Below are 27,296 nucleotides of genomic sequence, written 5' to 3' on the forward strand. Positions count from 1 at the left end.
ACATATTTGGTTGCCCGGCGCTGTACCCTTCTAGCTGCATTGCGGTCTGCAGGGAGGGTCCCGTGGAGTAAGAAGCTCGCGAGCGGGTCAATCCAGCTCAGCTCTGCTTGAACGACGGGAGTGACCTCCTCTGCCCCCTTGAGCATGCTAGGCCGAGACAGGTCCGCTATGTATACAGTTCTCATGGTGATGTCGCTGGTGCTAGCTAACCTGGACAGGGTGTCGGACTCTACATTCTTTGACCTAGGGATTTGTCTGATAAAGTGTGACTGGAAGTTGAGTAGGGCCTTTCTGACTTTGGCTAAGTAGGCGATCATGGTTGGCTTGCAAGCTTCGTACTCGCCGGTGACCTGGTTGACCACAAATTGGGAGTCGCTGCAGACAACGATGTGCTTGGCTTTCACTTCTCTGGCTAGACCTAGTCCAGCTATCAACACCTTGTACTCCGCTTCATTGTTAGATTCCGCGAACTCGAAGCGTAGTGCGTACTCTAGATTTGTGCCACTTGGGCCATGCAGAACTATTCCTGTTAGACAGTTTTGTATGCCCTGAGCTTCAATCAAGATGATGTACTAAATGAATAAAATTGCATATTTGATTCATGTTCCCTTGGTATGTTTATGTGTAATACCATTAAACTGGACACTTAATGAGACTCATGTTAGTTTAGAATGTTCACAGCCAGTGGGTCGGTCTGGGGAGACCTATCCTGACAAGGCTGACACTGTGGTGCCACCAAGTCAGTTGGGGAGGTTTGTCTCAGCTGACAAGGTGAGACCCTAGGCACACACAGTGTAGGATTAATTGAATCTTTGAACTGGCCCAGATTTCCAGTATTGCCCTGGACCTTGGAAATTAATGGGCAAAACTGGAAAATTACACCCGACCCCTAGACTCGATTATGATACTGCACTAGGTGTTGGATTGGGTTGTCTTTGATATACCAATCAGTGAGATCCTTAGCGGGGCTCAAAACCTGGGTATGTTGGGATAGTCTGAGAATTCATCTGAGTGGGTGATCATAGTGACAGGATCAGCCCCTTTGTCAGGCAAAGGTAATGATCGGGGATGCACTCTCACTGATGAAAACCAAGACTGTCGGTAGCCGATTTCAATTGTTGAGATTTTTTTTGCAAAATATATTTTATATGAGATATGAAAGTATATATATTATGGTTTCAAAATGATTTGCAAAAGGTTTTAATTCCCGGGATCTATATAAGCAGAGTGCAACACTGTTCCTTGCAGCCGAGGGAGAGGTCCTCTCTTGTCGGGCAGTGTATGATCATTATGGGCTGAGAGGTTAAGTGTAAGACCATTGAGAATAATACCTGATGGGAAAATCTTGCATCTGCCCATAGTCCCTGTGTGTTTCAGGGGGTGCACTGTCCATAACAGTGTATTCAGCCAGGCCTTGTAACAAAAGCTGGGCCAAACCCATGTGGCTGATGTGTAGATCAATGTTTGGGTCCCACACCATACAAGGAAGCCCAACTGGGCAGTAGTTTGGAAGGCTAAGTGAATACATAACCTTAAATGGGCCTTAAGTCCATTTCGAACTGGGCTAATTTGATTAGTCACTTAAAGGGGCGAATTCTGAGATGGATCAACTGATAAGATTGGGCCCAAACCTTATCCACTTAGAGAGTCCAAGATGTAAATAAGATTTAGATCTGGAAGCCTCCTAATTAGATTAGGAGATGGCTGATCTGATCTACAGATAAGATAAGGGTTATCCCTTATCACTTAAAGGGACTTCTAATCCAAATATGATTTGGATCAACAACTCCTAATGGGATTAGGAGCTGATCCCTTTAAGATTATAAAAGGAGGAGGGGGCGGCAGCCTTTAGACATGCAACCATCACACTCTTGTCTCCAGAGCTGAAATCACAAGAAGAGAGAATTATGCACATCTGTGAATATTCTCTTGCCGCCTCCTTCCTGCAGCCGCCACCTCTAGCAGTTCGATCTCCAATTCTTGGGAGAGATCAAGATCTGATCTTAATATCAATCTTTTGGGAACGGATTGATTGGAGTTGTACTCACAAGCCATCCAGTTGATTCTTGCGAAGGGTCAAGTTCTTTTGGAAGAACACTACTGACTCTGCTCCACCCTGCACTGTGCCATCTTCAGTGGGAGCAGATTTTGGATCCTTCCTTGGGCATGAACACCTCCGTTGGGAGATACTATTTCTCCGTATCAGGTATAATCCCTCCCTACTCCTTTTGGTTCAGATCTGGTTCAGTTTATGGTTCAAGAATGATTCTTGAAAATCTGATTTTCTAAATAGGGAATGCGATTCTTTGTTGAAGGGAGAGAAAAATTTTTGAAATTCACCCCCTTATTCCACAACCTTTGGGCATCCATGTGATGGATATCCTATCCCTTCAATTCTAGCTCCATTGCCCTACTGGTTTGAGGAGCCATCTACGTGAAGGATCCAGGGTTCCTCATCCCAGCTTGGGCTTGGTCGAATTAGGAGAGATGCCACACTAGTTACTACCTCACAGGGCTCGAACTCAACCGGCCTGGGAGCTTCGGGCTCACCTGAGTTGGGAGCCTCGTGCTCAATCAGCCTGGGGGCTTCAGAGCCAAATGTGCACTCGGCGATGAAATCTACCAAGGCTTGGGCCTTAATGGTAGTTCGCGGCTTGTACTGGAGATCGTACTCGCTGAGCTCAACGACCCACTTCGTCAACCGACCAGAGACCTTAGGCTTAAGTAAGACTTGCCTCAGAGGTTTGTCAATGAGAACAATAACAGTGTGAGCCTAGAAGTACGGGCGGAGCTTCTGAGCTGCAATTACCAGTGCGTATGCTAGCTTTTCTATCTCCGGGTATCTCGTCTCTACTCCCTACAATACTTTATTAACATAATAGATGGGTCGTTGGACCCGATCTACTTTCTTTATTAGTACCGAATTGACCACTTCGTCGCTCGCCGAGAAGTACAATTCTAAAACATCACCCTCCTCGGGTCTAGTTAAGATTGGCACACTAGCGATGTATTTCTTGAGCTTGTCAAATGTGAGCTGACAGTCTTGGGTCCACTCGAACCCTTTGCTCTTGATTGCCTTAAAGAATGGCAGACATTGGTCCGCCGATTTGGACATGAAGCGGCTCAGGGCGGCTATGCGGCCATTCAACCTCTGATCCTCCTTCAACTTACGGGGTGGTCTCATGTCTAAGATGGCCATAACCTTATCCGAGTTGGCTTCAATGCTGTGTCGGTTAACGATGTATCCTAGGAACTTACCCGAGGTCACACCGAACACACACTTGTTTGGGTTCAATCTCATATTAAACTTATGCAAAATTTTAAAAACAGAATGCAAGTCTTTTATTAATTAATGTGAGAATTGAGTTTTGACGACCATGTCGTCTACATAGCATTCTACTTTTTAGCCGATTAACGGGGCAAACAATTTATTTACGAGCTTTTGAAAGGTTGCCCCTGCGTTTTTCAAACCGAAGGGCATAACCTTGTAACAGTAAAGAACGAATTCCGTGATGAAGGTAGTTTTTTCTTCGTCCACCAGGTCCATCTTGATTTGGTTAAAGCCCTAATAGGCGTCCAAGAAACTTAGCAACTCATGCCCTGAGGTCGCATCCACCAAACGGTCGATTCTGGGGAGCGGGAAGCAGTCTTTCGAGCAAGCCCGGTTCAGGTCGGTGTAGTCGACGCACATGCACCACTTGCCGTTGGCCTTCTTTACCAGGACGGGGTTGGCTTATGAGTTATGAGTTCGGGGTCTATACCGGGCATCTCTGTCGCGGACCATGCAAAAATATCTAAATTTTGAAGTAAAAAGCTTACCAGTTCGGATTGTAGGGGCTCCTAGACGGAAGCGTCGATCTGAAGCATCCAAGTTGGGTCTGCTGTTGAGGTCGGACCGCGACTGTTTCTTCCGTGGGCGTGGCTTGCTCTTCACCTTGCTCCGTGGATCGTTCCAGTTCGAGATCATCGACCACCTTGGTTTTCCCCTTCAAGGCGGCAACGTAGCACTTGCGGGACTCGAGCTGGTTGCCCCGCGCTACTCCCACACCAAAGTCTATTGGGAACTTCATAGCCAAGTGATAAGTGGAGACCACCGCCCGTAGGACATGGGTGATCGGTCGACCTATTATGGCATTGTAGGGTGAGGGGGTCACTACCACCAGGAAGTTGTGTTCGAATCTGACCACACAAGGCCATGTGCCGATCTCTATAGGTACTGTTACTTTCCCAAGGGGGCGGACTTCCTCTCCGCTGAAGCCTGCTAAAGGGGTGTTCGTAGGCCTCAGATTCCTTCTCTACAACTAAAGCTGGTCGAACTTAACTTTGAAAAGGATGTCGGTTGAGCTACCTGAGTCCACGAGTACGCGTCTGACCTCGAAGTCATTGATTCTTAGTTTTATTATGAGTGCATCATCAAGGGGGTAGTGGACCCCTTGCGTATCGTCTTCTATGAAGAAAATTGGGTCTCCCGTCTTCGGCCGCTTTGAGGGGTTCCACCCTTCCCGGGTGGCCTCACGAACTAACGTCCGAGCTATTGCTGAAGTGCAACCCGCAACGATCAAACCTCCCACTATCATGTGGATGGTCCCCTGAACTGGCCTCTCCTCTGGAGGCTGTCTCTACGGTTGTTCGGCCGGCCTGCTGCTGGACTCGGGAGCATCTTTACCGTGCTCCACTTGCCTACCTGTTTTGTTACTATTGTTGTAATTATTATTTTGTACAAAGCTTCTCAAATATCCGCGATGGATGAGCTACCCTATCTCGTCGCGGAGGTTTTCATAACTCTCGGTACTGTGACCGTGGTCTTTGTGAAAACTGCAATACAGACTCTTATTTCTTTCATTGGAATTCCCCCTCAAACGGGGTGGCCACTTCAATGGGGTGTAATCAGCTCAATCCGGTACAGGAGCTTGGAACAATTGACCTAGCTTTACCCCCTAAATTGTTTCCTTTTTTTTCTTCGGCTGTCCCCTTGACTAGAAGTCTCTCCTTCTCTCTTTCTTTTTTCGGGTGCGCCCTCGCCCTTCTGGTTGATCTCCTCTTCGTTGGCTATGAACTTATCCGCAAGCTTCAGAAACTCGGTTATGGTCGCGGGTTGGTTGACGACCATGTGCCACTTGAACTCTTTGTGTGTCACGCCCTTCTTGGCTGCTGCAAGGCGTACGACAGGGTCCAGGAATGGTATATGCATACAAGCGTTGGTGAACCACTTGATATAGCTCCAGATGGACTCTCCCTCTCTTTGTGCTATGTTGAAGAGGCTTTCTTCAGTTCGTGGGCACCGTTTGTTGGTGACGAAGTGGGACGTGAAGGCTTGTGCGAACTGTGCCCAACTTCTTATCAACCCAGGTGCCAATTTTCGGTACCACATGCGGGCTACTCCCCTGAAAGTAGTGGAGAAGGTCACGCACATGCACAACTCACTGACTCGCGCCAGGTGCATCTGTGACTGAAAGGCATCTACATGATCATTAGGGTCGAATGACCTGTCATACTTCTCAAGAGGGGGGAGTATGAAGTCCTTAGGCATTGGGACTGCCAGGAGTTCAGAAGACAGAGGGGTGGAACCGAGAGGAGGGGAGCTTTGGCTTCAACCGAGCTTACCTCTTCTTTGCCCATGAGCTCGAGCAAATCGCGGGTGACAGATCGGCAAGCTCGGCAGTGGTGCCTCTGCTTCTTGGTGGGCTCGACGTTCGTGCTGCTCACCTCTGCACTGTCTGGATTGGTTTGCGCAGGTAGTAGCCCGGTCTGCTGATGATGACTGTGGATAGAGGGGTCATGCTTGGAGTCTGTTTCCAGAATCTCGAACCGATTTTCAAGGATCGGGGTTCCAAACTTTGACTGCCGAGGTGACGTTGACTTGCTGAGCTGGGGTCCTCCCGACCTGTCCGCCCGTGGCGAGATCAGGGTAGCCGGTTTCTCCCGTCTGCCGTAGGGGGAGGCCTGATTTTTTGGGAGATTTTGGAGGGCCTCTCCTCGTCCGGAGGGTGCTCGCTCTGGTGGCGAGACTTGGCTTGCTGCGAGGCTGGGGGTTGAGGTGGGAGCTGAGGCTGCTGAAGCTAAGGTTGGGGCAGCTGGAGGAACTACTACTGATACTGATACTGGGAGACCTGGTGCAGTACATGTTGTTGATAGAGCTGAAGTTGTTGGAACTATTGCATTTGAGCCTGCATGGCCCTCATGCACTGCATCAGGTCCTCCAGCTGGTTCGGGCTGGCCGCTAGGGGCACGACCGAAGGTTCGGTGAACGTCGTTCCGACTGTAGCAGAGAGTGGGGTGATGACAGGTGCCATTGTGAGGGGCACGTTCAAGCTAGGGATTCCATCCGCTGAGAGGGGGACGGTGAACTGTCCGATACAAACAGTAGGAAGCTGGGGTTGTTCCCTGGAGTTATCCATTTTCGTGCTTCATTCGACGTTTTTAGAGGAAGCCATGAGCATTGGATTGTTTCAAGGAAGAAAAAAAAAATTGAAAGAGTTTAGAGAGAAAGGCCTTTTGAAGCGTTTCCCGCAGACGACGCCAAAAGATGTAGCACAATCCGGTCACTCCTAGCTGGCGCTTGCGTGGCTCCTGAGAGGCACCTGAAATGAGAGGAAAGAGGAAGAAATCCTGGGAGGTTTCCTAGTAGGAACGCTCCGATGCTTAAGTTAGTATTGTGTGCAAGAAGCTGAAGGAGAATGAAAACTAAGAGTGCAGGTTGCGCTAGTGATTCAAGATACCTTGTTCCTTGAGGATAAGCTCCTTATAACTGAATTCCGTTGCTTCAGGCCCTCTGACTTCTAAGGGCAATTATAACCACCACTCTCAGTCTGCCACAGTCGTTACAGGCAGGGCTAAGGTGGCACGCACGGGACCGTCGTGCAAGGTACGTGTCTGTCAGGTGTGGGACGCCTTTCGAAAGGTGGCAGGCACGGCGAGGGGACATGCCTGCTGTTCGCAAGTTTGTCGGGTATGGTGGTTGGGCAGGAAGCCCTCTTGTGGTATACCGAGCTGTTCTCCTATGAATTACCCTGAGCTGGGTTGTCCTTTGAGTGACGGGCTACCTGTAGCTGGTTATGCTGAGCTAGCCGACCCGAGGTCTTTGTGCCTCGGGGTGTCCGAAGAAGAATTGGTTCGTTCTTGCTTAGGAGTGGCCCAAGGTCCATTAGGAGGAGCTCGGGTCTCAAAAGGGGTCAGGTGCTTCAAACTTGGGACCCCCCGAAGTGCCTTAACCTTGGGGAGGAGGTGCGGGCAAGGCAGCTTTCGGTGAGTAGTTTACCTACCGAGTTGCCGTGCTGAACTCGGTGGGACTTCCCCTCCAAGTTGTGCTCACGTCCGTTGCACTCGTTGCGCTGTCATGCTGAGTCACTGTTTGAGCAAGGTCACGCCCACGTGTACCTTAACTACGAGGTCGGGCCAAATCACCCTCCATCAAATATTATAAGTATGTAAAGTATGAAAAGGCCACTTGTTTAGAAGTTACAAGTATAGTAGACACATTTGGAACGAGTTACCCCCTTAAAGATGGCTGAACACTAATCTCCAACAGCTTAGAGCTAGGGACCTTGCTATTTTCTCTTATGTTAACAGGCTAATATAGAATTCAAGAAACCAGAAAATTTTCAATAACAAAATTACAAGCCCCAGTTCTTTATCTCTAGAAAATTCATATGTGGATAATTATGCTGTTGCTTTAGACTCTAATAATGCTGTTAAGAAGAGTGCTACCAAAAAAAATTGGAAAGATATCATATGAAAACCTTTAGAAGCTCAATGGGTCAAACTTAACATTGATGGGGCTGCCAAAGGAAACAATGGTGGAGCATCGACCATTGGAATTCTTCATGATCATTTGGGCAGGTGGAAAGGCAAATACATCGCCTACATCAGCAGTGCTATCAATGATAAGACCGAACTTTGGGCTATTTGTGAAGGCCTCAAGCTAGTTTGATATTTAGGACATAGAAATGTTATTTTGGAATTGAACTCTCTTTCTACAACCTAACTCCTCAATTACACTAACAGCATACCCTAGAGCTTAACTAGTCTAAAGGAGGATGTGAACAATTTACTCCAAAGAGACTAAGAGACCCAAATCAAACACTGCTACATAGATTCCAATCGATGTGTGAATTTCATGGCTAATTTAGCATGGAACTTAAAAGAAAGCTTCAAGTTTTTTGACTCCTTGCCTTTGGGGATTAATCATCTCCTTTTAGTTGTTGCAATGGGGGTCTCTACCCCAAGACATTGTCCTTTTAGATTAGGCTCTATGCCTACTTGTGTTTTGTTTTCTTTCTTTTAACTATTAGATATATCAAAACAAGTATTTAAAATACTTGCAACAGTTGAAGGGCCAATATGTGGCCCTTTAGGTTTTGTAAAACTTAAAATTTATTTTTTGTAAAATCCATGATTCATCAATAAAATGCCTTGTGACATAAATATAACTAATATTATATTTGGGAGTTCAAATATCATATGTAAGTGAAATTTTAGAATTAAGATTTGGCAAAGTAGGAATTAAATTTTGTTTATATGAATAAAATTTTTTTAAGCATATGATATAATAGTATGTTTTAGAAACACTCATGTTGGGGTGGTTACATCAACAATAATAGCACATAGACACTCATATTGGGGCTATTGTATTGTAACTGGACATAATTAAAGCTAAAGTTGTAGAGAAAGGGATTTTGAGGGAAACAATCATTTAAAAAATTAAAATATTAGAATCCTAAAAATGAAAATTAATTACCACTTACTCGGTTTGTTGATCCGAAATCCGAATTTAATTTCAACTTGTTTCTAAGCCTCCTAAATTTCTAACTTGGCAAGTTTTTTTTGTTAGACAACGTATGCACTTAGATCCAATTAGATTGATGTACAGATACATTTATTGTAAATGAATAAAAGTACATTGTTGTTTCATGTTGATATTAGTATATTTAGGTGTAATTACCGCTTAAACTGGACACTTATGAGACTCAAGTTAATTTAGAATGTTCTCAACTATTGGATAGACTTGGGGAGTTTATCCAGCCAACGCTGACACTAATGTGCTACCAAAATAGTTGGGGCAACTTGTCTTAGTTGCTAGGATTAGACTTGAAGCACATGTAATGTGTGTTTAGATGAAACACTAAACCTAGACCATTTTCCAAAATTGATATCTGCAATGATATCCTGGATAGTCTTAAAACCATGTATGAGGAGCAGAATCATTCTATAAGGCAAAAGATCATCAAACTATTGATGGCCATGAGGATGACCAAGAGACAACCAGTTCATGACAATGTCATGTAGATGATAGGTTATATAAATGAATTGAAGGCTCTTGGCTTCCAACTTGATGATAGCACCAAGACTAATGTCGTCTTGAACTCTCAACCCTCATCCTTTAATCAATTTGTCATGAACTACAAAATGAACAAGCTAAAAATTAGCTTGCAGGAGCTCAGCAATATGTTGCAAAGAGTTGAACAACTGATTAAGAATGATAAGCTGTGATGGTAGTCAGCCATGCTTGTTAAAGGTGGAAAATCTGGCAAGAAGAAAATGAAGGGTAAGAAGAAGCCTAAAAAAAAATGAGGCAAACAGAAGAAGCAGAAGAGAGGCAAGTCATTTGATGAATGTCACTTCTGCAAGCAAACTGAGCACTAGAAGAGGAATTGCCCTCAATATTTGAAATCCCACAAGAATAAAAAAGATAATTTCAAATCACTTATAATAGAGACCAATATATTGGTCACTTTTGCATCTTAGTGTATTGACTCTAGGGCTTCTAATTATGCATGTAACACATTGTAGGGGTTTAAGGAAAGCAAAAGTCAAAATGATGACGAGGTTGTGCTTTACTTCAAGACGACTACAACTGTTGCATCTACTACTATAGGAATAGTAGATTTAGTTTTTAAAGAATGAATTGTTACATTAAAATATTGTCTTTATGTTTCGTAGCTTAGAAAAAAATTGATTTCAGTTTCTAAATTATGTAAGGATGATTATTCTATTTTATTTAGTAATAAAATTGCAATTAAATTGAATAACAAATTCCTTATTCATGGAGAACTTGAGAATGGTTTTTATATTCCCCATCATTCTCTAGAAACAAATGTGACTGAAACCATATCAGAGCATATCCCCAAGAAAAGAACACACGATACAATTAATCCCACGTGCTTGTGGCATTACCGATTTGATCATATTAATAAAGAACGTATTACAAGATTGGTGAAGGATGGTCCTCTAAATTTTCTTACTACAGAAGATCTACCAATTGTGAACCTTGCCATTAAGGCAAGATAGCAAAAAGGCCATTTATAAGTAAACTTGAAAGAAGTATGGGCACACTTGACCTTATACATACTGATGTATGTGGTCCCATGAATATTATAACACAAAACCAACATTGTAATTTTATAAATTTCAACGAAGATTATTCTTAGTATGGTTACGTGTACCTAATGAGATACAAGTTTGAATCTTTTAAAAAGTTCAAGGAGTTTAGACAAAAAGTCGATAAAAAGTTAGGAGACAAATTAAAGCCTTTGATCAAATCGATGAGGTGAAAATCTCTCCAACGAATTCAAATACTACTTAAAGGACAATGACATTATATAACATTTTTCTCCTCCAGCTACACCACAATTAAATGGTGTGTTAAAGAGAAGAAATAGACTTTATTACTTATGGTCCGATCACTCCTCGTCCATTCAAAGTTACCCATAATCTTTTAGAGACAAGCATTGGAGACTGCAATTTACATGCTGAACTAGGTTCCAACCAAGTTAATTCCTAAGACTCCTTTCAAGCTATGGACCAGTAGGAAACAAAGTGTAAGGCACTTGAATATATGGGGTTGTCCAACATACATCACAAAGACAAGTGCGAACAAATTGGAAATCAAAATCAGTCATTGCCTATTTATAGGCTACCCCAAGGACTCTATAGGTTATCTCTTCTATGACCCATGAGAACAAAATGTATTCGTTAGTCGAAATGCCTACTTCTTGGATGAGAACTACATTTTGCACAATCATCATCAGAAAATTATTCTTGATGAAGAGAGATCAGAAGTAGTAGGAGATATCCCATAGATTCCTAATAATAATATCTAGCTTAAAAGATCTACCTAGGTTTATAGACCTCTAGTACGTTACATCTATGATCAAGAAAGTTACTTGATAAAAACTACGAATAGTGATAAATAGTCTATGAAAGTTGAGATGGACTTGATGAAAACCAGCATAGTTTGGATTCTCATAGACCTTCCCCCTAGGGTGAAGTAAGTGGATCTATAAGAGAAAAATGGCCCTGATGGAAAAGTTGAGACCTATAAAGCTCGGTTTATAGCAAAAGGGTACACTCAGAAAGAAAAATCGATTACGAGGAGACATTTTCACAAGTGGCCATGCTTAAATCCATAAGGGTACTATTAGCTAGAATTGAACACTACGACTATGATATTTGGCATATGGAGGTTAAAACCGTGTTCCTGAATGAAAATCTTACTGAAGATAACTTTATCCAACAACCGCAAGGCTTTGCTTCTAAGGGCTAGAAACACATGGTGTGTAAGCTAAATAGATCCATTTATAAGCAAGCTTCCAAGAACCTAGAATATCCGATTTGACTCAATAGTCAAACAATTTGATTTTGAGCAAAAATTGGATGAACCCTGTGTTTATAGAAAGATAGTGGGAGATAAGGTTACATTTATGATTCTTTGTTTGATAACATTCTACTTATTGGGAATGATGTAGGAATGTTGACTACGGTGAAGGTATGGTTTTGTAGCAATTCTCCATGAAAGATCTTGGAGAAGTCTCTTATATCTTGGGATTTCGACTCTATAGAGATAGATCGAAGAGGATAATTGGGTTATCCCAATCTACTTACGTTGACAAGATCGTCAACAAATACAACATGCAAAACTCCAAGAAAGGATTTGTTCCTTTTAGGCATGGAGTCGCTCTCTCCAAAGGAATGTCACCTAAGACTCTTAAGAAGATTGAGGACATGAGAAAGGTTCCCTATGCCTCGGCCGTAGGGAGCACCATGTATGCTATGCTATGTAATTAGCCAGACATTGCTTAGGTCGTTAGGGTTATAAGTAGATACCAATCATATATAGGACAAGAGCATTGGACTACTGCAAAAAACATACTAAAGTACCTATGAAGGACTAAAGACTAGTGTCTCGTCTTCAATGGTAGTTTACTACATATGGTTGGTTATACTAATGTCAAATTCTAGGCTGACCTAGATGACAAAAAGTTTATATTTGGATACGTTGGGACCTTATGTAGTGAGAAAAATAGTCCACAACAAAGGCCAAGCACATTGTCATAAGTGAGGTTGCCTAATAAATAGTATGGATGAAGAAATTCATCCTGAATTTTGGAATCCTACCATATCACCCATTCCACTATTGTGTGACAACACTAGATCTACGAGAGATTGTTAGTAGAGGGGACATCCAGATTCAAAAGGTAGCATCAATGGAGAATGTGGCAGACCCATTGACTAAGCCATTGACACAAAAAGTATTTGAGAAAGACGTGGATAATATCGGACTAAGGCTTGTACCCGATTGGACTTAAGTGCAAATGGCATATGTTAGACAGTATATACCCTTAGCTCCAATTAGATTGATGTATAAATACATTTATTATAAATGAATAAAATTACATTATTGTTTCATGTTGATATTGGTATGTTTTTATGTAATTACTCCTTAAACTGGATACTTATGAGACTCACGTTAGTTTAAAAGGTTCCCAGCCATTGGATAGACTTGGGAGTTTATCCTGCCAATGCTAACATTGATGTGCTACCAAAGAAGTTGGGGCAACTTGTTTCAGCTGCTAGGGTTAGACCCGATTATGATAGTACAGTAGGTGTCGGGTTCGGGTGTCTTTGATATACCAATCAGTGAGATCCATTAAGGGTCAAAACCTAGGTATATTGGGGCAATTTGAGAAATCATATGAGTGGGTGATCATAATTATAGGATCAACCTCTCTAATGTGTATATATATATATATATATATATATATATTGTTTTATGAAAATGTTTGCAAAAGGTTTTAATTTGGTATCCATTCAAGTAGAGAGTGTGACACTATACATCGTAGCCAGGGGAGAGGTCATTCCCTATCGGACAGTATTGTAATTATTATGGGTCGAGAGATTAAGTGTAATAGACCATTACAGGGTTGATTACCTGATGGACTTTATCTTACTTAAGTCCATTATCCTTGGGTCTTCATAGAATGGCCGAATTCAATGATCATTTAGGTGTAAATGTTGGGCACATATTGAGCCCATATTGATGTGCTCAGGGGTTCACTACATTTAGCAATAAATTCGGATAATCCTTTTCATAGAGGCTGAGCTAGGATTTATATGAGGTCATTGTAGGATCCCACGCCATAAAAATTAGGCCTAAGTTGGCCATTAAACATCTTGGGTCATCAGCCTTTGAAGAAAATGGGCCTAAGGCCCATAATTAATAAGATCAAGTAAGCTCTCATATGACAACTTAAGTTGTCATGTGCTCTAGTTCAAATTTGGGTTTGGAAATGAGTATGGAGCACCCATCCTCTTAAGAGGATAATGCTTATCTCTTAATAGAGTTTAAATTCATATTAAATTTGGATAATCTCTTAATTTGATTAGGAGAGTGCTCCATAAGGAGATAAAAGAAGAAGAAGGCAAACCGGACTAAAAGACAATTCTCTCTTGTTCTCTTTTGTCTTCCAAAAACCATATCACGACCTAAGCTTTCAATAAATGATAGAGATCCATTTTCTTTTGATATTTGCAAGAAAAATTCAAAGGAATTTCAGGCTCACCTTCCCCAATTTGATCCAAGCAGTTGGGTTAAAGTTTTGTTGAAAACTATGTTGTTGAATCCGCTTCACGTATACACTATGCCGTATTCAGTGGAGGCTAGTTTTAGAACTAATTTGGGCGTGAACTTCCAACTTGGGGTCTGCGTTTGTAGTATCCGTATCATGTATAAATCTTGATCTTTGTTTGATTTCAAATTTGCTCCGATTTAATGCAAGATTGATCTTAAAAAATGCAGTTTTTCAAAACATAGGGAATTCAATTTTTAGAAGGAATAAAAAATTTTTGAAATTTCACCCAACCATCTAACATTGTTCGACAATCCATATAATGGATCCTAACCCTTCCAACATTTTTCTTGTTGAAACTTGAATAAAATTGAGAATTAGGGATTACCGAACAAGAGAGTATGTATGTGAGAGGATAGAAATTGGTGTAATGAGAACAAGGGAAGGTAAGAGTATCTACAAGAGTTAAAAATAATTTAATTAACCAAAATGCCTTTAAAACTATCCATTTCATTGTTGTTAAGATAAACATTTTGATCTTTCAAAAAGTTAATTATAATTTTACTCAGTTGCCCTCAAATTTTCTGTTATATAGCATAGCTGTTGGGAGGCATTTGTGCTATTCTTTGCCCCCCCCACCACCACCAAAATGCAAAATATAGGGAAAAATCCTAAAAAATTGAAGGAAAATTTTCTTAAACTACCCCTAAGGTTTAGAAAATTGACTAACTATACCCCTATCGTTTACATATTATCTTAAAGTACCCTCAAGTTTTATGTCAATTGTCTAAGACCTCCCTTACCATTAATTTTCTATCTCACTTTGTTCACATGTAACATCAGGTGACAGATAAATATTTTATAATTCCTAAAATACCCTTTCATGGTTCCACTCCATTGTCCGATTGTCTTTGATTTCAATTCTGATTCCGTCTTCGTTTACGTCTCCGTCTCCTGCTCCAACTCTGTCTCTAATTTCAATTCTGATTCCGTCTTCATCTACGTCTCCAGCTCCAACTTCGTCTTCGTCTTTGCCTTTGACTCCAATTCTGACTTTGACTCTGCAATTTCTATAGGAGCCCTTCTTTGAAAGCTTTTGTCAGTAACATCACACAAGCCATTAAGCTTACAAGTACCGTGGCATCAACGACAAATGAACAAATAATCCTTTATCGCCATTATCAGTGTTTTCATTCTCCACCTCCGATTCCTCCTATCAACAAGATCAACACCATCGTCACCGCCTACGAGGTCCCACTTCACTCTGTGCAATGAACTAGGAGGCATTTCGCAAATTCTTGAAGCAGCAACGGTTGTAGATGGGAGGGTCAGAGATAGTTGTAGCGGCAATGGTGAGGTATCAATAAAGTTAACAAGGAGGAAGGAGCGACCGATTTGGTTAAGTTGAAGAGTTTCTTTTGAATAACAGTTGTATCATACTAAGCTTCACCATCTCTGTCGCTTTGTACAGCTTCAAGTACAATGCCTCGCCCCCCTCCTGTGAGAGAGAGTGGTGGAGATTCGGGCACTTGTGGTGGCAGTTTGGGCATTTGTAGAGGCGGTTCTCGACTGACAATACCTTTAGAGAAGAAGACTGAATTGACCGGTGAGTAGAAGTCGCAGCGGCGCCGATGTGGTATTACACTGAAACAGGGGTAATGAGGTCGATGGGGGGAAGAAGAATAAGAAGAAAAGTAGGAAGAAAGAGAGAGAAAGAGAGAGGGAAGATAGAGAGAGGGAAGAAAAATAGAAATGAAAAGAAATCAAGTTGGGTTCGAGGCTTTCCTGCCTGACGGTGATCATTATTGAATTAAAACAGAAATATCAAATCGAAAATTTTGGTTTCAGTTTTGGAAGTTAGAAATTCAAAAATTAAAATTCATTATATATTATTTAAAATACAATATATAACATATAATATATAACATATAATATATAATCTATAATCTATAATATATATTATAGGTTACAATATTTATATATTAATTAAATTCGATTTTTAATCAAAATGAACAAAAAATTTTGATTTCGGTTATTTTGGTTTTCATTTTTTTTATTTCGATTTTTAATCAAAATGAACCAAAATTTTCGATTTCGGTTATTTTAGTTTTCATTTTTTTTATTTCGATTTTAAATTTTCGATTTATTCGCCATTGTGCCTTGCTGGGCTGCGGGTCGTCTTAGCACAACCCACTTCTTCGTATTGTATCGTATTGGCCCCGCAGGCCTCAAAATCCAATCCCGAATGCCACAGTGGTATAGACCGGGTCTGACAAGGCCCGATTCGTGTCCTGCTGGCCCATGCCACACACGGTCGGGCCGGCCCACTTTGCATCTCCCCCAACGCGAAAGAGACGGGAGGAACTTTCCATTTTTGAAAGGGTAAGTTGGGAAACTACCAACTAGCCGTTGTGAGGACAACCAGTCAGTTCATGCCCATGCCTTAACGTTCAAAAATTTCGAATACCGATGATCATTATACGTCGATTTCCTTTTCCTGACGAATACCTTTTTTAAATACTCTCAGATCTCTTGCTCTCTTGTTCCTCTCTCTCTCTCTCTCTCTCTCGCGCGCGCGCGCGCTCGCTCGCTCGCTCGCTCGATATTCTCTCTCGATATTCTCCGAGGAAGAAGATCTAGACCCTCATCGTTGTCTTCTTCTCTCGGAATCTTGTATTGATTTCTCGATCTCTATTTCTCCGTCCGTATAATAAGGTGAAGATGACTACCGAAACTCAGGGCTACACAAATAATTCTCCTGCAATCGCTCCTCCCCTCCCCTCCTCGAAACAGCCGGTTCCCGTTGCCAAGAGCGTTGACACCCAGTCTGTTTTGAAGAGGTACATCGTATTCCTAATCGTGTTCTCTTGATCGGGTTGTTTTTCGTGTATCTTTGAGGTTTCAATATTGTGGCGTCTCTAATTAGGGTTTCTTTCACTCCTTCAGCATAATTCATATTGTTATGGTACTCTTTTATTTCTCCCTTCTCGCTACACAATATTTTCTTAGCCCTTATGGGGAGTCTAAGTTGATTTGAATCTTCTTAAATTTCGGATTTGATATTCAGTTGCGTTCCTTTTATTTAAATTTCTGACGTTGGTTTCTTTCTGTTCTTTTTGTTGATTCATGGGAACAGATTGCAGTCCGAACTGATGGCCCTAATGGTAAGAATATGAACCAGGATTTTTACAATTTCAAAGCCCTAAAAATCTTTTTCTGTTTTCTTCATCGACTTCTATAATTTAGCTTTCATCTAATACTGGATTTTGACCATTCTGTGTATTAAATTTTACTCAGATGAGTGGAGATCCTGGTATATCTGCTTTTCCAGAGGAAGACAACATATTCTGTTGGAAAGGAACCATCTGTGGAAGCAAAGATACTGTTTTTGAAGGCACAGAGTACAAGCTCTCCCTCTCCTTTCCTGCTGATTACCCTTTCAAGCCTCCAAAGGTTAAATTTGAAACCAGTTGCTTCCATCCTAATGTGGACGTTTATGGAAACATTTGCTTGGACATCCTTCAGGTACCTATGGAAACATTTCAGTCTGTAACAAACGAGCTTTTTTGCTTAAATTGATTTTTTTTAGTGATTTTAATCTAACAATTTTTGGGGATAACAGGATAAATGGTCATCTGCATATGATGTGAGGACCATTCTGCTTTCAATCCAGAGTCTACTTGGAGGTAATTGTCGCATTTTAATATGAATCTTGTTCAAATTAGAATTTCATTTGTGCTGAATTTATGTTATTACTTTGTTGGTTCAGAACCAAATATAAGTTCACCTCTGAATACCCAAGCAGCTGCACTTTGGAGCAACCAAGAAGGTATAAACGTTAATTTAAGGGGGTGGGCAAATAATGGGTTTTCATTCCTTTTCTATGAAAAATAATCTAGCGTCTTTACTTGTATTTCTTGTCTGTTTTGCAGAATACAGAAAAATGGTAGAGAAATTATACAAACCTGCTGCTTAATTTGAGTTTCCAAATTTTCCCAGTTGAGTGTACAATGTATTCATTTGAAGGGATAAATGAGACTTTGTTTTAGTTTGTCTAGGTTCTTTCTTTTCTCTCACAAAGCGATTGTTGTCACCAATTTATATTTTAAAAGTTTGGGGGTGGCTCCCTTGCTTCGTGAAATTTGTCCAATTTGGATTTAAAAGGCATTTTTTACTCTCTCTCTCTCTCTCTCTCTCTCTCTCTCTCTCTCTCATAGATGTCATCAGTTTATATAAAGTTTGGGGGTTCCCTTGCTAAAGAGATTGTTGTCATCAATTTATATTTAAAGTTTGGGGGTGGCTCCCTTGCTCGAAATTTGTCCAATTTGGAATTAAAGGCATTCTCTCTGGGTGGCAACGGTGCGAGTTTGGGAGAGTTCGGCTTCAGTCAGGGCAAAGCCCATTCAAGCAACCTCTACTGCCATGTATTGAGAGAATATTTCTGTACTTGTATAGTTGTGTGCCAATCTCAGTTTGGGAAGGGTTTTATAAATTCTAGACCCTGCTTTACCTAACCTCTCAATACCAACCCTCTGAACTTCTGATACTTCTGATTTTATGGAGCATGAACTTTTATATCTTTGCTACAAAGTATGCCACCTGGCCTCTACTCTCCCTAGCAACCACTCCAATAGAACAATTCCCATTACTCCTAGAAGCATTAAAATTTATGTTGATCTCATCTTGTCTTGGTTCTTTCCATTTCAACTCTAATATAATCTGATAGGTCACTTGCTTATCAATTAACTTTGGTGGCGGCCACCAAGAGTTTTGAAAGATCCTATTATTTCTACTTTTCCATATATGCTACAACATCATGCCTATATACATCAAATGTTAAGGAGTTTGAAGATTTAAATCTTCTTACTTCTATTACACCATTCCAACAAACTCTCATTCTCATTCGGTTTAGGGATCATTTTATCCAAGGTAAGCTACACTTGCTTTGCAATCGGGGTGCTTAATAAAAAAATATGGGGTTGTTTGGCAAGTCCTTCTAGATAGATTTCAACAGCCCAATAGATGAGAAAATGCACTGAGTTTTGGGGTCTTGTCTTTTAAAGACCAAGAATGTTTGGCTTACGTCGTGGTCTACCAGACTATTAAAAGCAACCAAGAAGGTTATTTTCAGTGTGAAAAGACTGGTAGCTTCATTTGAAGCTTCCGACTTTTCTCATTTTATAGTCTTTCTCACATGCTCATCTTTGGATCTTTCAGTTTATGTGATGCCGAATGGGAAAAGACCATTTTTTGGTCTTTTAAGCTTTTTGAGATGCACTGAAAAGATTCACCAAACACCACCATGGTTGGTGCTTTTTGGATGATTCAGTTGTTTGCATCTACTTTTACTCAATTAAGCCAAAATATACAAATATTTCAATCCTAAAATATCAATAGAGAACTATAACGATTAGCTGGTTTAACAAAAAAAACTGAGTCAGTCCACTAACCAATTTGCTAGTTAGACTCCAAAAACTGGGCAATTAGAAAAATTTGCCATAATTGGGCAACCCAATTGGTGAACTGATATCAATTTCAAGAAATTGGTTGTTTTTATTCATTTTTTAAACTCTTATACCAACTTCTATAGATCATGTCACAACTTTGTGCTCAATATATGCATTACCAAGGGGCCAAAGGTGCCTTATACTATTATTTTTACTAGGATGTCCATGAAAAACCAAAAAACTGAAAAACCAAACAGAATCGAGAATGGTTCAGTTTTTGATTAACCTACAAAAAAACTGGCGGTTAATTGAACCGACCAGTATATACATTTTATATGTATATTTTATATATATTTTTAATATATGTCACATATTTTTTTATATATTATATAAATATATATTCATTATATATGAATATATACTTATATTATATTTATAAATATATTATATATATTATATATTTTTAAAATATTTATAATATATTATACATCATTTATTATTTATAATATAATATTATACACATATTTATATAAAAAATGAAAAACAAAAGAACCGAATCAATCAAAAACTAAAACCGGTGGACCAGTTAATCGATGATACCAATTCGGTTTCAGTTTGGAGAAGTGGAAAAATCGGTACCACCGATTCGGTTTGCAAAATATGCCCATGGTTCGGTTAACCGAACCGTGGACACCCCTAATTCTTACCAAAAAATGCATTATTATTTTTAGGATGATGTTTCATATACACAATTGAAACTGATTATGTATATATATATATACGTATATAATTAATATGTATATAATTAATATTATTATGTATATTATATATATTGCTTTTAGGATGATGCTTGTTAATGGGTTAATTGATTTTGATTAAGGTGATTGAACTCACCCACCACTAGATTTGCTTACTGGTCAAGTTCAAGACAGGCTTTACCTCTATATTAATAAAGAATGTTTAGGCGTCAACCTAAGCTCAACCCAATCATCGGGCATTGATCTTGAGCCTAAGACCAACCTTGTACTAAAGCCTGACCAAGAAGTTGGGCAAGAAGATTTTTTATTTTTATTCAATTTTTATATTAAATGATCTCAAAACCCAAAAAACACTACAAGAAAATCGGTCTAAGCTGGCGATCTTCAGTCCGCCCCCTAAACCTCTATCGGCTTAGACATAAAAGACCATCACCTTTGAAGGTTGGTCCGAAATGGTTCGATTAACTCTAAAGCGGCAGTACGTTAGAACCGCCAGCTTAGCATTAATAAAGGTGATGGCTTTGACCGTCGCCTTAGGTCAATCAATTCTACCTACCCTTTTAGGTCACGGTCTGAACCACCAGCTTAGGTTCTATTTGACCGCTGCCTTAGGCCAGTGAAAACTCTAGTTGCCTTCTTAGGTGGCGGTCTAAGCTACCGGCTTATGACAAATCTCAATTTAATACGTGTTTAATACAAATCTCATGACAATTGATTCAACGATACATAACAAAAATAAAATAAAAAATGTAATTAAAACAAAATTCTATTAATTGAATTATTTATTATTATAATATCCAAAACAAATTGTTTAAATACAATATCCAATTGGTGTATAAAAGTACAAGGAATTAAAAAAAAAATCCAATTTCCAAGATAATGTAACATGTCTTCCAATGCAAATACATTTAACATAATGGTTGAACCTGCAAATCATACCATATAAACTGTTAAGGAATGGATTATGTTTATCAGTAAAAAAATTGGTCAATGCTTAAAATACAAGATCAAGTAAAATGAAGTGAAAATATTTAAAAGAATATTGTTTTCTCACTTTGTAAGGGTTGACTTTGGCCAACTTGGATGTTTGACACTTGAGCTGCAAGAGAATGTCGATTTAAATTATTTATAAGATCAAAATTTTGCAACTGATGACAATTAAAAAAAATGCAAATAATAAACAATTTATAAAATGAATTACATGCATAGAATGGAACATGTTAACGAATTGAGGTGTTAAATCATCCTTGAAAATTTGGCTAGAGCATTCCTAAGCATAAAAAATTCTATTATCTATGTCTTTCTAAGTGGATCCTACAAATGTCAGTACAGATAGGGGATGCAGATAGAATTGAAATCCTAGCAGTATTACAAGGGTTGAAGCTGGCCAAGAGAACCAAACTAACCAATATCATCATTGAAGGGGATTTTAGAGTGGTGGTAGAGTGGGTTTGTAATGAAGATGTCCTTGGTAGTATAGACACATCATGAGGGAGATTCCTGAACTAAAAAGGGACAGGTTTGTTGCTGTTCAGTGGACTTATAGAACTACAATGGGCTGGCAGATGGTTAGCAAGGCAAGGGGTTGAAAGAGAGAATTTGGTTATGGGGGAATGGTTACAAAACTCATTCTCTTAGTCATTACGCAACTCATTCAAAGGGGTCCAACAAATTGGTTACCCAATTTAAAGAAACTCAACTAAATTAGAACCAGGCCCTCAGACCAAGCCCTTTCAAAATTTTAACATATGCCTAACCTAGGCTTACCCAAATTGCACTCGTTAGGCATTCAGTTCTATGACATTCCTCCACCCACATCAATCCATTAACCTCCATTTCTATTCTCCAAACTGTCATTCCACAAGCTTCCTTCATTCTGTAAATCTTCTAATACCATACCCCAATAACATATACACATGCAGAGATTGTATAGAAATTTTATATACACTTATAGTAGACTCCAACAGCTACTACTAACATACTAAGCAAAGTGCAAAAAGGATTAACAACACTAGGCTCAATGCAACTTTATTTGCACTAGTACAAATAAATAGGAGTGAAAATTCTGGTTCACTTTTACTCCAGGTTTTACTTAACTTTGGTACAGATCTTATTGTATTTCATTTATATATGAAAAAAAAAAGGAAACACAGTAAAACTTGAAACAAAAGTAAACTAGAATTTTCAATCAAGCTCATTTGGACTCCCATACTTCATTTAAGTGCAAATGAAATTGCACTAGGCCTTAGGTACTTTTTATTGATATTGAGGTGGCAAGGTCTAAGGGAGGTGTTTTCGTTGTTCAGCATAAATACACCCTTGATCTTCTTAAAAACAGTTAAAAAAAAAACACAGGAAATTTGTTTCCAAGATAGAAGATACACTATGGGAAAAAAAGTATCTGAAATTGAATGATCAATAAGGTGAGCACTACAGGATATCAGTATGTTTCAACACATGGTACAGAAGCAAATCTATCTCGATCCAAACCAGATATTTCATATGACATTGAAGCAGTTATCCAATTAAGTTGTCCTCCAAAGTCTAGTCATCTCAATATTTTGAAAGAATAGACACATGAATGCTGAGGCCAATTCATATTAGATTGAGGAGGCTTAGTTACTAACAAAAGGTCAACCTCTAGGCATTCTACATCAGTGGAAGGAAATCTAGCCTCTAGAAGAGTAACAAACAATTCGTGGTGGTTATATCTACTTTTAAGGTAAAGTACATGGACCTGTGAGTTTCTCTGCTTGAAGGCATTTCTCCACAAACTTGAGTGTTGCCCACAATCCAATTCAAAAAAGAGAGAACTGAACACATTGAAGTGGATAGGAATGTCACATAGCCTACGGAGGATCAGTTACCAAATATAACCAAGGTGATTGTAAAGTCCAATCTGCTTACTATTCCCAGCAAGTTGGGTATATATGACAATTATGCTCCAACCTAAGGGGGAGAGTTGCATGATGCATTTGAGACTACAAGTATAGTAATATAAAACACCTTAACAGGAGTATATTTTATAATTTAAATATATGTTTTTGAGTAAATAAAGAGGAATAGGAATCATGTAACCTATTCTCTCCTTTCCTTAAACTGTTTTCCATCAACTTTATTCTCTTCATTTCTTCCAACTATGTCTCACATTACTTTACATTCTCATGATGTACATTCCCATAGTTTTTGTGAAGTAATAAAATGCACAATTTACCTTCTTGAAGAAAAAATTATGTAAGTGAACCAAATATGTGTGAATATGCATGTACTTATCTATGTGTATGCACTCATAAGTATGTACACACATATGAATACACATAAATAGATGTATATGTAATAATATATGATGCATATAAGTTTTATCTAGATAAAAGGGCTTGTATGCATCTATGTTTTAGTGATGCCAAATTTGTCCATCAAAAAGTAATTCCTTGATATTTGCACCTAGGTAAGTACAGATCTTCACAGAGCCATTACAAGGAATATCCGATGTGCCAACAGGCAAGTATGGCTGCCCGGCACAAAAATCCGAGGGCTCCGTCCAACATCCACCCTCTTGTATTTCTCATGCTGTAGATACAAGTTTGTAACCAAAATATAATGCACCTAGTAAAGTCAACAATCTCTAAACAATGCCATCAGAAGTGAAACCTTACCATAGCATTTAATCCTTTACTGGTTAAGATATAGCGGGCATGTATGAGGCCATATAATAACTCTACTGCAGATTCAATCTCACTGTGTTCTTCACCATCCAACTCACCTGTAAGATGTTTTCCCAAAGATAAAATGATTCCTAATGTAAGGAACAGGTAATGTTTAGAGATGAGCAAAGACGCAATAAGTGGTACCAACGGTAGTGGTTCCACAGCAATTTCAAATGTTTAAAGATCATTACAGCCCACATGCACATTCTTAAGCCCAAAAGGCATCAAATTGCCCCATTATACCAAAAAAATTTGAAAAATGAAAAATCCGGATGTTGAAAAAAATGACCATTTCCATTAATTCATAGCAAATTTGATGAAGGACGATTTGGCATTACCTAGTAAAAAGGGGACACGTGGACATGACCTGATTAAGATGATAACTCAGCCTGACATGCCTAGTCTGCAATAGATCGAGCTCGAATATTCAACCAGCTCGGGAAAAGGTCACCTCGAGACAACATCACCTCGGTACAAGATCGCAACAGGATCACCTCGACCCCAAGGCATTTCGGCATTCAATCCAATTCGAAACTAAAAAGCATCAAATCAGGGATACCGACTCAAACCACTACGTGATGATCCCGGAAATCCCTCCAACGGATTCCGAACCTCATGGGATTACGCCGCATAACGGCAAGCCTTATCTCCTTCTCGCCTGGTTCGGACGGAATTGATAAGGCTCCAACCCCGATGGCTCAAGGTACGCGTGATTTCTCTGCTCTCTAGCTCTCTACATTCTCAAAGCAATTTCAGCTCGCAACAGCTTACTAACTTAAGCATCGGAGCGACCTCGCCGGGTTAGCCACCCCGGGTTCTCTAATCTCCTTTTGCAGATCCGCTTATCTCGCCGTCTGACTGGAAGTCAGATTATCCTCCAACATGGAGTAGTGAGATCGCGCAACATTGTCACTTACTAACTTTATATAAGATTGAAACATTGCTTAACTTGTTCCAACACCTAAATATGATAAAGTGAAGAGGAGATTCGTGGGGAGGGTGAGTGAAAAAGATAGAAAAGAAAAATAGCTAGGGAGGATTGTATAGAAAAACCATACCACTCAAAGAATCATTATCCAAAATCATGTCCAATGGATGGTCATAATAAGGAACTTGTCCTTGAAGTCCACACAAGTTGAAATCATCCTGTATATAGTCCTCATCAACTTCACAAAGGAGCTCATTTCCTTTAAGCCCACAATACCAAGAGATCCAAGACGACTCCTCTCCATTGGAACTACTAAGTTCTGTCTCCTCACTTTCTATAGATGAAACATGTTAAAAATTAGGATACACTAATCATGACAAAAAAAAATCTAACAACTGCCTAAAGACAGGAATCATTGGATTGCTGAAAAGCATGTAGCACATAGTATTATGATTAATGAAGTTCTGGTTTGCTTTTCGTAAAAATTATAGAACTATACATTTCTTTCCATTTGATCATAAAAGAAAACTACAAAAAACAACTATTACAAATGCTGAATCTGAAGCTTGTTCTACACGGATCATTGGATTGCTGTCCCGCCAAATGTTGAAGCTTGTTCTACACGGATCCTGTTGTTACGCAATCTGACTACTCCTAGCTAGAGGGCGATCTGACTTCCAATCGAGCAGTAAGTTGGATCTATCTGCAAGACAGTGGATCAGAAAACCCAGGGTGGCTTACCCGGCGAGGTCGATCCGATGCCTAAGTTAGTATGTTGTAAACGTGAGCAGAGCGCTTAAGAGCTTGAGAGATCGAATGCTAGAAAGTAGAGTAATCACGCTTACCTTTGCCTTGAGGTTTTTGTCTTAATATACTGGAGTACTCGTGGGTCTAACGAAAGAGCTCCGAGATCTCCGAGGTGTGGAGATAGGATTCATTCCACTTCCGAAGGAGCGGTATGTAGATAAGGCTTATTGTTTCACTTCCGACTTTGGCGAAGCTAGGATGAGTCCTCATCGTGATCTTGGAAAAGTCAGGATCTGTTAGCTCATCGTGATCTCGAGAGATTCAAGATCTGTTAGCTCATCGTGATCTCAAGAGATTCGAGGTCTGTTGGAGAGACCTCTGGAGTCAGTTACGTGGCGATTCGGGTTGTTAGCCTCGAGCCGATACTTCAATTCTTTAGTTTCGAACTAGATTGGATGCCGAGGTATTTTGATGCCGAGGTGGCTGAATACCTGAGCTCAAATGTTGCGAACTAGGCTTGTTGGGCTGAGCTTTCATCCCTTAGTCAGGTCACGCCCACATGTCTCCTTCTCGCTAGGTTGGGCTAAATCACCCTTCATCAATTGCCCCCCACTCCCAAAGCTAGGGGTATCGACCCAGTGCGGGGAGTTCATGATGAGTCCAGGTGGATTTGGCACAAGGTCTAAGCGGCTTGACAGGCGAATCGTTGGTCGGACCTGTTCGACCACCCGACTCAACTTAGGAATAACCCAGGTCGTGTCTGAGTTACACACGGACGTCACGCCGTTTTATAAACTCCACGGACATCAAAACACAAGATAAATCGATTCCAACCATAGGGGTCATGCAGCCAATTTTCCTAGGAGTTGTTGGACCATTGATCCCCGGATACACTGGCTATAAATAGGGGCCAAGGGGCTCATTTTCCTTGCCATAAGTCTGAAAATCCGCAATCTTTGAGGTCGCGTTCAAGTCTTTCCAAGGTCACTTTCCTTTCTTCGGTCTTCCTTTTGGTGAGTCTTCCTTTGCTTTTTCTTTTCGATTCTATGCCTTTTAGTATGTCTAACTTTAGTTTTGATAGTCTCTTAGACGGGAGAGGTGAGTCCACTAGAGCTGAGGTGGGTACCTCGGCTCAAGCCGTGGATCCTCGTCCTACCGAGGAGGTTACTTCGGGCTAGGCTCCTAACCCTAGTAGCTCAGTACAGACTCCCCAGTAGCTCGCAGCTGGTCTTCGTCTTCCACTTCACCCTCTCATAGTCGATATCGTAAAGTTTTTCAACATCACCATAGATCAATTACACCCAAACTCTATCTGCAACGTCATAGGGATCATTTCACTTTTCCACGATTGCAATCTTCCCCTTGACCTCGACGTTTTTTCTTCTATTCTTTCCATAAAGAAAAATTCATCTTGTGTTCTACCCGAGCACAAGCGAACTTACTATTTGTCACCTCATCCCAGTTTCAAACTTTTGCACGAGCTCCCTAACAAGGTCCCGGCCTAGAAGAGGCGCTATTTCATGGTCCACAATACTAAGGGGTGGCCTTTCCCGACTCATTGGAGGGCAACCATCTAGGACCCCGGTGTCAGATTGGACCTGAAGACAAGGGAGGCGCTCCGATCTTGGGCGGAGCTCGACCTGAAGTTTGAAGACTTCGTGACCGAGGAGAAGCTCGTGCAGGCCGGAGCTCAGCCTGTAGGTTGTTGTTCGATGTACTTTCCCTCAATTTTACTTTGGTACTGTATCTGACAGCTCATTTTTTGTCAGAGCTATCATGGACATCCCCACCAACGAACTCTTCAGGAGCATGAAGAAGAGGAAGAAGAAGAAAGCCACCAAGAAGGCTCGCGTTGAGCACCCACT

General features: G+C 40.3%; 1 protein-coding gene and 1 pseudogene across 1 annotated transcript; one reads left to right on the top strand and one right to left on the bottom strand.

Moving 5' to 3' along the window:
* The first annotated feature begins 16,314 nt into the window (after positions 1-16,314).
* Positions 16,315-17,985, top strand: LOC148872217 (ubiquitin-conjugating enzyme E2 20-like). Its single transcript, XM_088972550.1, has 6 exons — positions 16,315-16,684; positions 16,981-17,008; positions 17,142-17,369; positions 17,467-17,530; positions 17,614-17,673; positions 17,777-17,985. The coding sequence occupies exons 1-6, from the start codon at positions 16,566-16,568 to the stop codon at positions 17,818-17,820; spliced, it is 543 nt and encodes a 180-aa protein (XP_088828676.1). The 5' UTR covers positions 16,315-16,565; the 3' UTR covers positions 17,821-17,985.
* A 5,458-nt stretch (positions 17,986-23,443) lies between these two features.
* Positions 23,444-25,968, bottom strand: LOC148872218 (casein kinase II subunit beta-1-like; annotated as a pseudogene).
* Positions 25,969-27,296: the final 1,328 nt, after the last annotated feature.

This window comes from Nelumbo lutea, chromosome 2 (genome assembly GCF_056320005.1).
Source record: "Nelumbo lutea isolate HS-2025 chromosome 2, American lotus-T2T, whole genome shotgun sequence".
NCBI lineage: Eukaryota > Viridiplantae > Streptophyta > Magnoliopsida > Proteales > Nelumbonaceae > Nelumbo > Nelumbo lutea.